At 41.1% G+C, this 13,276-nt stretch overlaps 1 protein-coding gene across 1 annotated transcript; it reads right to left on the bottom strand.

The window, feature by feature from the left end:
- Window positions 1-1,425: 1,425 nt before the first annotated feature.
- On the bottom strand, window positions 1,426-12,159 carry LOC149034226 (uncharacterized). The gene is made up of 3 exons (XM_089194477.1): window positions 12,049-12,159; window positions 11,207-11,263; window positions 1,426-5,858 (listed from the first exon to the last, which is right to left on the bottom strand). The coding sequence occupies exon 3, from the start codon at window positions 5,689-5,691 to the stop codon at window positions 1,912-1,914; it is 3,780 nt and encodes a 1,259-aa protein (XP_089050603.1). The 5' UTR covers window positions 5,692-5,858; window positions 11,207-11,263; window positions 12,049-12,159; the 3' UTR covers window positions 1,426-1,911.
- Between the last annotated feature and the right edge of the window lie 1,117 nt (window positions 12,160-13,276).

Genomic DNA, 13,276 nt, shown 5'->3' with positions numbered 1-13,276 from the left:
CATGAGGGTCACATCTTCTTGTTAGTAATTTTCGCTGTTTTGAAGTACTAGAAAACTTATATTGCTAAACTTCATAAATATAATTATTATGTACATACCGGGATTTACGCACCAAAAAGCATCGAGATAGAAATAGTCTCTTCGAGCTAGAGAAGCCAGCTGATTAGTCATTCGATATTTTTCACTAGCTGAAAACGACGTATCGACGCTTTGATTGGCTATATCATTATTTTCACTGGTGAACAAAACCGTGTCGCTCGCTCGCCGCTCCTCTTGACTGACAAACAGCACATTTCTAAGAGCTTACGCGCATTTTCCTTTAGAAAGAAGGCTTCAAATCAGACCAACGGCGTTTTCAGAGCCTAGATTCATCAGTAGAAGAGTTCATAGACGGACAGGAAAATGAAAACAAAAAGAAAAGGACCAAACGCGATGTTGCTCTGTTCGACGAATTTCTTGTTTTGAAAGACGAGACGAGACAAATGGACGAATTGACTCTTCAAGAGCTGAACAAGTTTCTCAGTGAGTTCCTTATAACGGTTCGCAAAAAAGAAGACAACGGGGAATACGAGCCTAATTCCTTAAGGGCATTCTTCGCAAAATTTGAGCGCCGTTTGAAGACAAAAAACTATAGACTTTGCCCTCTGAAAGACATCCCGTTCGAGCAAACTCGGAGAGCGCTTCAGTCAAAGCAAAGGGATCTAAAATGGAAAGTCACGGGTTTTCACCTCTGTATTTCAAATTTTGAACTTCCGTAGAACTATTTCGACATATTTTCAGGGTGTCTTATTTTATTCTAACTAGTTCTGCCTTTTAACGGCATTTTTTGTTTGATAATTGAAATGTAAAGTATTTTACATGGAAGCCATTTCAGTGCAACTCTCGAACTGTGAGGCGGCTTGACCGCGCGTTGCTTTCCTTTGAAAGAAAATAAAGATATGTTTATCTTTGAGTTCTGTTAAATTTTCATGAATTCATAAATTTTCCTTTGATAATAAAGTAACCTTTTCGAGACGTTCAGTTGATAAAACGGAGCGAAACAGTAGCGGCAGAGCGGAAGTGAAGGATAATGAGTATACAAAAGTATCTATAAGCATACAAGAGTCTGTGTGAAGATACAACCGTATCTACGCATAGGGGTATCGATTGACCCTTTACACCCTAAGATCAGTATGCATATTCTCCATACTGTTTTCTCTGCATTTCCTAAGGCACTGACAAGGAGGTTTTGCAGAACAATCAAGAGCTCCTGTACTTGTTGATCATTTCCGTTATTCTCATGACCTTAATGTTTGATTCAGGAGTGATATTGTGAGGAGAAATTAGATGCCAGTCACTCTTTAGGGTTAAAGGGTTAGATTGATAAAATTACTGGGGTATCTATGAGAATACAAGGGTTTGCATTACTATACAAGTATATCTTTTTTTTCTTTATTTTATTTTTTTGTCTTTATTTTAGCATGTTAAACCACAATATTTCTTGTCAAAAGCTTTGCAAGAAATTTCCAAAAAGAAAAACTTCTTTCCCAAGTCACACATTTTTTTAAAAGTCACTTGAAATGACTAACTAATCAGCTGAAAAAGGATTAAAATTTTCTTCCCTTGACGAATTAATTGCGTTCTAAAACTAAGAATTATCACACTTTAATTGACTCATTCACTGAACTGATGACTCAAAAAAAAATTGGAGTTTTTTAACTTCGGAACTCTTATAAAGAGATAACACTATACGCTGTCTTGTTTCAGATCATTAAACTTAGATGTCTTATGAACATTTTACAGAAGTGCTTTCCTCTGTGTACCGATCCGAGTTGTCCTTCGCAGATGGCGTCCTCTTTCTACAGGCTTGTAATTAAATAGTTTCGAGCTTTACTAAGTCTAATTCATTCTGCTACAGAGGTTTTATCAAAGTCATGGCTCTTGAGGTGCGCTAGGCACCGGCCAATTTCCAAAATCAAATGTGACGTTGTCGCCCATGATCATAAATGTCGCCCATTGAGAAACTTTGTCAAAGCCGTTATTTCTCATCCACTTCCTGGCCTTGTGGAGAGATTCACTGGCGCTTTCACCGCGGAACAAATGTTTGTAGAAACAAGTCATGAACTTCTCTGTGGCTCTGTCATCCAGGACCCATCGTGCCGCTAACACTGAACGAGCTCCGGATCTTAGGAACGCTCGGGCAATTCCAATAACTCCCTCGGTTCTGATCTGTCCACGAGCACTGTGATCACAACTAAGCACCACTAGTTTAGCTCGTAACTGAGTTTTTGAAATATCCGCCATCGTCAAAAGATACTCTTCCTCTCGAGGGAAAGGTGGGAGTAGGGTAGGGTGCATAGGAGAAAGGGCAATCTCCCCTCTTTCGGCATCACCATGGGCAGCAATGTGTATCAGGCTCACTGAACTTATCACTTGGAGCACAGAATGCTTTGTCGCGGAATCTCCTATCAAAGGCCTTACTCCAAGAAGTCCTCCAATCATCTCTGCTTCCTTTCTTGCACACGGCAATGGTAGCATATTTCTGCACCTTCCCTTGTAAATCACCTTTCCAACCATAGGGTCACCCACTATCAGTGCCCCGGTCTGACTGTGATAGTCTGGAGGACTGTCTTGAACATGCTTGAGAGTCGTCAGGGAGGGAACTATCCGAATCCTGCATGTCTCTGATAAATACTTGCCTCCTTCGTCAGCCAAGGCTGCAAATGGCACTTGGTACGCACAGGAATCGGGGACAATTATGATCTCGGGCTGCTGCTTCAGTAAACTGACCACAGGAGCGATGATTATCTTGTAACACAAGTCAAGACTTGTTTTGAAATCTTCGTAATTCTGTTCGGATAAAATGACGTGGCTGCAGAAGACTTCTTTAAAAAACTCATCTAACTCAGGGACTATTCCGGTCACCTTGTTTTGGTCCAGGCTCACTTTCTTTTCTGAAAAATGAATAGCTCCCGTTGCTGTAATTATCCAAAACCGTACCTCATATTCACCAATCGAAATGTACAGGCATGCACAGTCTGCTTCTTTTGTGATGATCCTTTGAATGCCACACCAAGATTGTGGATCGCTTGAGATCTGCTCTTGAAGAGAGTATCGAGCTGCCATCAAGTCGGCCAGGCCTCGTGCCCTTCTCAGCTCTTCGACGTAAAGGGCGTCTTGAGGTTTTCCAGTGGAAGAAAGCAACCTACTGAACAACTTGTAGGAAAAGGTGCCGTGTTCTTCTAAGAGAGCTATTTGAAACTGATCGTTTTCTTTAAGAAAACCTCTCAAAGTGTCGAACTTTTGGATACCTTGAAAAAGATACGAACAAGCCTCTTCAAGATGACCATGTGAGAACTTTAACACCGATAGATTACAGAGGCAGTAAAACTCGCTTAAGTTGAGTCCAATGTCCCTACTTAATAGGAGAGCCTTCTTAAGGTATTCTTCGGCCATGTCATATTTGCTAAGCGATTGGAAACACAATGCTAAATTCCTGTAGTTGACTGGTACTCTTTCTCTCTCACCGATTTCCATGTGAATTGCGAGGGCTTTCTCGTAATATTCTTGAGCCTTGTCATATTCACCACGCTTAAAAGAAATTTGACCAAGATGACTGTAATCTGTTGCTTCTCCCCTTCTATCATCGATACCCTTTCTAACTGCCAGTGCCTTCATCAGATAGTCGTGACCCTTTGCATACATGCCGAGTGAGAGAAACAAACCTGTGAGGTTTCCGTAGCTTGTTGCTTCTCCATGCCTGTCACCAATTCTTATTCTGATAGCGAGTGCTTTCTCCTGATATTCTCGGGCCTTGTCATATTGACCGAGTGATCGGAATACAGTTCCTAGGTTTCCGTAGCTTGTTGCTTCTCCATGCCTGTCACCAATTTCTATTCTGATAGCGAGTGCTTTCTCCTGATATTCTCGGGCCTTGTCATATTGACCGAGTGATCGGAACAAAGTTCCAAGGTTTCCGTAGCTTGTTGCTTCTCCATGCCTGTCACCAATTTCGTTTTTGATAGCGAGTGCTTTCTCGTGATATTCTCGGGCCTTGTCATATTGACCGAGTGATCGGAACAAAGTTCCAAGGTTTCCGTAGCTTGTTGCTTCTCCATGCCTGTCACCAATTTCTATTTTGATAGCGAGTGCTTTCTCGTTATATCCTCGGGCCTTTGCAAATTGCCCGAGTGATTGCAACACAGTTCCTTGGTTTCCGTAGCTTGTTGCTTCTCCATTCCTGTCACCAATTGCTATTTGGATAGCGAGTGCTTTCTCCTGATATTCTCGGGCCTTGTCATATTGACCGAGTGATCGGAACAAAGTTCCAAGGTTTCCGTAGCTTGTTGCTTCTCCATGCCTGTCACCAATTTCTATTTTGATAGCGAGTGCTTTCTCGTTATATCCTCGGGCCTTTGCAAATTGCCCGAGTGATTGCAACACAGTTCCTTGGTTTCCGTAGCTTGTTGCTTCTCCATTCCTGTCACCAATTGCTATTTGGATAGCGAGTGCTTTCTCCTGATATTCTCGGGCCTTGTCATATTGACCGAGTGATCGGAACAAAGTTCCAAGGTTTCCGTAGCTTGTTGCTTCTCCATGCCTGTCACCAATTTCGTTTTTGATAGCGAGTGCTTTCTCATGATATTCTCGGGCCTTGCCATATTGACCGAGTGATTGGAACACAGTTCCTAGGTTTCCGTAGCTTGTTGCTTCTCCATTCCTGTCACCAATTTCTATTTGGATAGCGAGTGCTTTCTCCTGATATTCACGGGCCTTGTCATACTGACCGAGTGATCGGAACAAAGTTCCAAGGTTTCCGTAGCTTGTTGCTTCTCCATGCTTGTCACCAATTTCGTTTTTGATAGCGAGTGCTTTCTCGTGATATTCTCGAGCCTTTGCAAATTGCCCGAGTGATTGGAACACAGTTCCTAAGTTTCCCCAGCTTGTTGCTTCTCCATTCCTGTCACCAATTTCTATTTGGATAGCGAGTGCTTTCTCCTGATATTCACGGGCCTTGTCATACTGACCGAGTGATCGGAACAAAGTTCCTAGGTTTCCGTAGCTTGCTGCCTCTCCATCCCTGTCACCGATCTCTATTCTGATAAGGAGTGCTTTCTCTTGATATTCACGGGCCTTGTCATATTGACCGACTGATTGGAACAAAGTTCCAAGGTTTCCGTAGCTTGTTGCTTCTCCATGCCTATCACCAATTTCGTTTTTAATTGCGAGTGCTTTGTTGTGATATTCTCGGGCACGGTCAAATTGCCCGAGAGATTGGAACACAGTTCCTAGGTTTCCGTAGCTTGTTGCTTCTCCATGCCTGTCACCAATTTCTATTTTGATAGCGAGTGCTTTCTCCTGATATTCTCGAGCCCTGTCATATTGACCGAGCGATCGGAACCAAGTTCCTAGGTTTCCGTAGCTTGCTGCCTCTCCATCCCTGTCACCAATTTCTAATCTGATAGCGAGTGCTTTCTCCTGATATTCTCGGGCCTTGTCATATTGACCGAGCGATTGGAAGATAGTTCCTAGGTTTCCGTAGCTTGATGCTTCTCCATCCCTGTCACCAATTTCTATTGCGATAGCGAGTGCTTTATCCTGATATTCTCGGGCCTTGTCATATTGACCATATGATTGGAACATTACTCCGAGCTTTGAGTAACATGGTGCCTGGCCATGGGTGTTTCCAACCGTTGTCATGATTTTGAACATAACGTTTGCCAATGAACTATTGATAGCCTGCGCTTGACTGGGTATTATAACCAAACATTCCTTGTACACCTGGATGGCTTGCAACACGCGACCAGTTTTGCGAAGGAACTCGGTGACTACTTTACCTATGCTGATATATAGCTTCTTTTATGTTGTCCATCTTGACCCTGTCAAGGAGAAATTAGTTAAAACTTATTCACGGATTGTTTGCAGAAAATCTTTTTAGTTTTAAATTTCAAATTACAATTTTCATTTTCCACTCCTGGCCTTGTAGTTTTTTTTATTTACATGCACGGCGCACGTGATTTCACAATTAGCAAATTACGTCAATGTATTGGAAAACTGACATGGACATTTTTCGCGTACTTTGTTGCTTGTCTTAACGGAGTTTAGTTAATTGTTTTTGAGCTTTCGTTCGCGCAATTTATCTAACCCCTTGTCTTTTTAGAACGTGACCACATGGCAGACGAGTCTGGACGACCCCCCCCCCTCCCCCCCAATTTAGCCCAAATTTGGCTCACTTGTTGCCCACAATGAACCTACAATCTAAACCAAACGGTTTATCTAGATACTAATTTTTAAGAGGGCTATACGAGTTTTAAGTTTTTTTAAAGAAATGCGCAAAAATCCGTGCCAAAAATGCAGTGAATTCATGATGTGGGTGTTTCTCAAGCCAACAAAAAATATTTCGTTAAGTGAAAGTAGAAACCTTGATTTTTATGTACAAATATAAAAAATATATGATTGTCCTGTTTTTATATTTGTGAGCCATCCATCAAACTTGACAATTTTAACCATTTTGCGAAATAACGGAATATACCCCTAAAATAGCGGGGAAAAGCAAACAGGCGGCCATGTTTTGATTCATTTCAATGCTTTTTCCAGCTTGAGTAATTGATGATCTAAGCAATGATAATAATAATGGTGTGTTATGTCGCCCTTGATATACGGCAATCCAGCGTGCCTCGGAGGGTCACGTGACACGTGCCAGAGTATCGTAATACAGAGTCCGTTTGTTTATAAGTCTCCATAACGCAAGGAAAGCTTCGATAAGATCTTTAGCAGTATTTTGAAAAACAAAAAATAGTTTTATCTTATCTAAAAATCATATAAGAAGCCAGGCCGCTTTTTATTTTATTTTTTTTATTGCACCGCAACTTTTAGGCCCTTTTATATTGCCTCGGTTACAGATGAAAAGGTACTTATTTGTTTGCAGTAAAAGGAAAGTAATGATGAAGTATATCGAAAATACAAATTCAATATATTTTAAACTATTTTTGTTTTCCGACGGCATTATTTTGGTAACGCGCTGAGAGGATTGCTTGACACTCACCAGACACCGACATTTCCCACGCTTTCTATTTCGTAAAGATGGGCGATTTTAAATGTGTTTGTTCCTTCCAGAAATATTCTAAGAAAGAATGTACTCTTTCTACTCGAAACAAGAGCGCTAGATCTATTTTTATTGTGAAGAATTGTACAAGGAGCACAAAAGAGCACTTGTATGGTTGTTTTCAAGCCTCCCCGGGAAGGAGTAGAGGAAGACGGTAAACTATGTTTGGCCCGCTTTGGATTGTTCGACGAGTGCGAAGAAGATCTCACAATTTGTCCCGAGCACAGGAACGAATTTGGCTTGGGATGACGGCCAAGTAAAGTTTGTAAATATCCTGAGCATGAGAGCAAACAGAAACCGTACAGAGGGATATCCAAGGAGATGTCGAGAAAAATATAATGAGACTTCGGTGTACTTCGCGAGACTGGACAAGGTAACTCATTGTAATAATTTAATGTTGTCTCGGAATACCGGCTACATTTGAAAATGAACACAGCATGAGATAAAATATAAGTTTTATCATGCTTCCGAGTTAAAATAGCATTATTATTTTGGTTTTCAAGGGATATGTAGCAAATGTTTATCTAATTACAGAGAGACTGTGCGCTGCTCCGAGGAAACAACTGGTAATACACAGGTAAAATACTGTGAAATTAAAATATTAGTGCTTTTGTAAAACGGTAGTCATCCCAATAAATTTATTTTTAAGCTTTTATGCAACAATAAGGCAACATTTCACATACAGTTTGAGTCCTGCAATCGAGTGCCAGTCGAATGTATACTATACTCTATTTGCAAGTGGGGTGGGGGAATCAAAAATCTTGAAATCAATTGTTTGCAGAACCGTAAACACTGAAATGAATTATTTGCAAGCGCAGCAAACTGAAATAAATTGTATGCAACCCCCTAATTAAATTTTTTGCAGCTGAAAAAAGGAAATAATAAGTTGTTTGCATGCAAAATAATTTTGTCTCTTCCCCCCCCCCCTCCCCCTCTCCTCGTCAGAGAAATAATGGTCCGTCCCTAACAGCTCATGTTAGACATGACATGGTTAGATTTGGTCGTTGTACCCTTTAAGAAACCTGAAGAAGGTGAAAGGTGAAGGATAATAATTTGACTGTGTCCCCACGGCACACCCTATTTTCAAACTGAATGCAGAAATTTCATTTTTATAGGGGACTCCTACTGCCGAGCGTTCTGAAGAACACCAGGAGGAGGGTATACCACAGAGTTGACAGATATGACTAACATATGTAGATTAGCCTTTTCACTAAAAGATGCCGTATCGTTGTAAACAATCTTTCAACAGGTGTGTATCGCATCGAAATAGAAGATCCTCCCAGGCCTGGATAGCATGTCAAGTGAGGGATCGTTAGCCTTTGATACTTTGGAAACCGCCGTTCATATTATCGGCCACTAGGTTTGCGCAATTGCTCAAATTTGTCATTTGTTATGAAAGTGACCAAACGTACATGGTAGTCATTAAGTAAGAAATAAAGGTTATCGACATTTCCTTCGATGTCGAATCAGTAGTGGGCACCAAGCTCAGCAATACAAGCTTTGTTTTGCATTTGCTGAGTACAAAATAAAAGTAAAAGTTTTCTATATCCGCTTGCGTTGGCGCTGGCACCTCCGGTGTCTTCTCGCCAGTGGAATCGACTCGTTTGCTGTGCTATTTTGTTTTCAAGACTAGCTATTATACGCAAAAAACCCTTCCGCAGTCTCGAGGCCTACGATCAAATCTGGATTATTACCGCGAAGGATGGGACAATAAACTGCGCTCATTGCCTCACCGAATCATGTTCGCTCGTAACTAGTGACAATAGGTACAACATTGCGCCTCGTAGTTTAAAGCCCATGCCCGAAGAACCAGCATGCTTCGCGCACCTCCCATAAAGGCCACAGCACCTGAAGCTTCAAACATGCACTTACTCATGCCTGTGGATATTGGTTTGCAGGTCATGGTGTTACTACTGCAGTGGGGCTGAAGGAGGCTATTGACTCGTACGGGGGCACGACCAAGCAGAGCAAATGTTAACACCTGTAAAGTGGGCGGGCATAAGTCAGCTAAATACTTTTTAGTATGAGTGTGGCGCGCATTTCGTGTGGGAGTAGGATCTCGGAAAAAGGCTCTTCCTATGGAGTCAACGCAACAAGTGACAGGTATAAAGGTTTTGAAGCCTTTTACGCACCAGACACTGCAAAAGGCGAGTTGAAAAGGCCAGCTTCTTGGTGGAAAAATCCACTATCAGCGAAAGATGTGAGGGAACGTAACTGCGAAGAAACTGCAAGCGCCTTGTTTTTGTGTCCTGAGGAAGGGGGTACTAAAGTCTAGCACCCTAACCACTACCTTGTCAGCCATATCGACTTCGGCAATTGCAAGCGCCAGTACAAACTTCACCGGGAGATGCAGTACCATCACATCAGACGGCAGTGGGCGGCGAAATGCTCCTCTCTGAAAGCAAAAATACCAGAAACCAACAAGACCTCCAGTACTTCTACCGCCAACAGCTCCAACGGCGTGCCTCGTGGCTGGGCCCTCAAGGCAAGGAAGTGTAGTAGACTTACGGAACAGGTGAAGAACTTCCTTCTCGAGCTATTTCTTGTTGGTGAAGAGACTGGGCGCAAGGTGACCCCGCCTTATGCTTTAAAACGAATACGCACACTATGTCGGGAGGGTACTAACGAACGCTTTTTCGACAAAGAGGAGTAGCTCACAGCTCAGCAGATTGCAAGCTATTTTTCTAGACTGGCGACCTTAAAGAATACCGGAAAATTTCCGGAGGCCAGCGGCATCAACATTGCTCACCAAGATCTAGAGCCACTGGAAAGAGAGATTCGGCGGTATAATCTCCGCGAGAGGGTGAAACATCGGTTAACTCTGTGAACACGCTTTAAACTACAGAATCGCGAGCCCTCACATGCAGGGTTTTCTGGGAAGGGGTGTCTTTAGTCTGGTCCTTCAAATCATATGCCTTTTTGTGCAGAGGTCCCTCCCTTTTCATTGAAAAAGCCTGCGGAGTGGTGAGGCTGGATTGGAAGTGACTTTAGGGAGAGGCGTACGGGTAGCGGACCAGAGTTTAGCGTTTTGATCTAGACTCTTTGGAAAGGGTTTGGGATGAACCAGATGTAAAGAAATAGTTATAATATCCCCCAACTCAAACAAAACAACAAAATAAAATCAGCATTTCCGGTTCAGAGACACCGAGGGGGGAAGGGGATAATCCTCTGATAATAATACCCTGATACCTTGGGTGCCCTGTGGTACTATTACTCTCAAAAGGTGCGGATGGTACAGATCGTTTTCGATTTCTAAAGACCCCTTGTAAAGCATTTTATCTTCTCTATGTAAACGACTGATCATTCAAACAAGTGACCAGTGTGAGTCTTGAAGAATATCTGAGCAGTTTCCAGCCGCAGCCATCATTCTAAAATATTGCATACGGTTGGGTGTCTAAAGTCAGCGACCGGCCGGTTGTTTCCCGCGTACATCAAGCTTGGCAAGTGTACTTTTATTAGCACTCTAAATGAGATTTATTTCATCAGGTGCATTTTTTAAACCTAACATTGTGTATTCAAATATGAAATGAGCCCAGAATGTCTTCAACAGAATCAGTAGCATGTTTTACTAGATGTCAACAGATCACAGTCATAGTCCCCATTTGTCATTCGCTCGTCGTCGTGAGCGAAATACCGATGCAAAATATATGTTTCGCATGGCTATGCGTACGTAACTTCACACAGATCTTATCACCTCTATATACTCCTAAGCAAATTAACTTTATGGAAATGGAGTAATTATGAGCAGAAACATGGCCGCATCCGAGATATTTTAAGCGATTTTTCATTAAAATTTCGAGTCATGAAAAATCTCGATTTTTGAAGGTTTTCTTGAATACATTAATATTTTTGAACATCGCTATCGCATCCTCTTCAAATTTAGTTGGATCGAATAAGTATGCTATTCATTTGAAATTGGCAACGATTCTTTATTACATCTGCACCCAATCGTCTCTGAGCAAGTTGTAAGCTTCATGGGCGAATTTACCACGGTTTTACTTAAATTAAGATTTCTATATGCTGTTAATGTTGTTATTCTTTTAATTCTTTTTTTTTTGTAGCTTTCATAACGATACTAGTGTTGTTTCGATTTCTAAAACAGTCAGCATCGATGCAAATTACCTTTTGAAGTTAGAGACGTTCCTTATTTTGATGAAGGTAAAGGAGGTCAACTTTTTCCTGGGAAAAAAAAGGATAAAAATGGTTAAAAGTCGGGAATTTATCAACATTTTTTTTTATTTCTTGTCACGCCATAAAACTGAAAGTAAACGGACTGAATCGGCTTAAAGCCAAGAATCATCGAGAAAATTTATATCTGGCAAAGTAAATAATTTTCCGAGTAATCAGGAGTTCCTAACCCAAGAAGGAAAAATCACTCGTTCTTTGAAGAAAGTTTCGATGAATTTCAGGAAAAGAATCTGCGGAAAAAAACTTGACCTACTCAGGAAAAGGCTTTTCGAGTCAAATTCGTTCACCAAGTTTTCGAGCATAATTATTAACCTCGGCTGTCACATGGGATTTTCAACTTTTGACTGACTTGGCTAATCCCTCGGCACACTACTTTTCAACTTTAAATCGTTTGAATGAAGAGAATGTGTAAACTCAAATCGATGACCGATGATGTACATTCTTAGGTAAATTCCTGTTTGTGAGAGCAGTCCAGGTTCATAATTCTCCTTTCCCTCCCCTCCCTAAAAGACGTATCATTTGTTGATCCTTACTTACATGAAACGAGGTCCCCTCGATCATGATATCTTGCGATTGTTACAATATTTCCGTCTTATTAAGATTAACACCCTTAAGAGATAAACGAAGACGGCAATGTGTTGTTTTTTGTAAGGGTACAACACTGATCAATCCAGCCGTTCTTCTTAATTACCAAGTTTGTCTTCGATGACGCAAATCGCACTTCCTGAAAAATCAACAGCTCATGAAAAGATAGTCATCGAGCACAAATAGCTTACCTTTTCAAGGCAGAAGCTCCAATTCAGTACTGTAACAAGTCTTGATTGCAATTTTGGGTTAAGAATCCAACAGTTCTTGCAAAACAATTTATACTGAGACCGGATGTCACCTGTAACCAAAGTGAATTGTTTTATTTTTGCATGCTCACATCCATCATCGGTAAAAAAAGTTAGACGTACAAAACCGAAATATATATTCATCAGATGGCGCCCCTTCAAAAGTAGGATAACAAACATCCATCTCTCCTTATCTTTCCTTCAGTGCAAGGAACAAAATGAATATCATTTAAGCTATTGTAATGGACATTATGAATTCATATTTTTCACATAACGGTTGGAATTCTGCGCGAGGTTGGTGTGTAGATAGTCTTTCGACTAACTCCGAGGATGTCGGAATTTAATCTTCAGAGAAAGTAGCTTGAAAGAAATCATCATGTCCAATGCCGGTTAAAATATCAGTTAATTCGTCGAATTTAGTCAATGTTTGGTTGGTCAAGGTGGGGTTAAAAACGTCAAAAGCGACTTTGCCGTTTATGAATTTCTATCAATTTCTATCGCACATATCAGAATTCTCTTCCGCCAAGTCATTTATCACATAATTCATAACTGAAAGAGGTTTGATGCAGTTTAGGCAAATTACTGGTAGTGAATCAGATGTTTTCACAGACAGTACTTACCATAACCTGTAGCCTTCAGTGCCCTGCTTTGAAAATATTTTTAAACATCTCTTTTCGTCCTTTGAGTTTTTTCCAACACACGTCATACGTCAGTCACATCAGGCAGCCAATAAAAATGTGGTTGTCTATCTCTTACGCTGAATCTGTTGGACTGTATGGCCCGCTGAACATGACGGCCAAACGTAAGCGCCTGTGGATAAGGTCTTTTAACTGTTATCAATTACCTATTGAGTTTGACCGCTTTTCGTTGGCCGATTTACCTAGGATTTCTATTAGACGAAGCGCAGGACAATCTTTTATTTGTGGAACGTTAATCTAATGTTTGAACCGAGCGCCTTTTCACTGACAATTCACTTGGCGTGGAGACTGTGAGATATTTGTGTTTGTAACCTTTGAACCCTGAGAGTGATCAGTATTTAATTTCTCCTTACAATAATACTGCTGAGTCATTCATTAAGATAATGAGAATAAGGCAAATGATCACCAACTTAAGAAGCTTTGATTGTTAAACAAATTCTCCTTGTCAGTACCAGAGGAATTGTACAGAGAAA

Source organism: Pocillopora damicornis, chromosome 14, assembly GCF_964200805.1.
Source record: "Pocillopora damicornis chromosome 14, jaPocDami1.2, whole genome shotgun sequence".
Taxonomy (NCBI): domain Eukaryota; kingdom Metazoa; phylum Cnidaria; class Anthozoa; order Scleractinia; family Pocilloporidae; genus Pocillopora; species Pocillopora damicornis.
The sequence above is the reverse complement of the archived record's forward strand: the minus strand, read 5'-3'. Positions and strand labels throughout refer to the sequence as shown.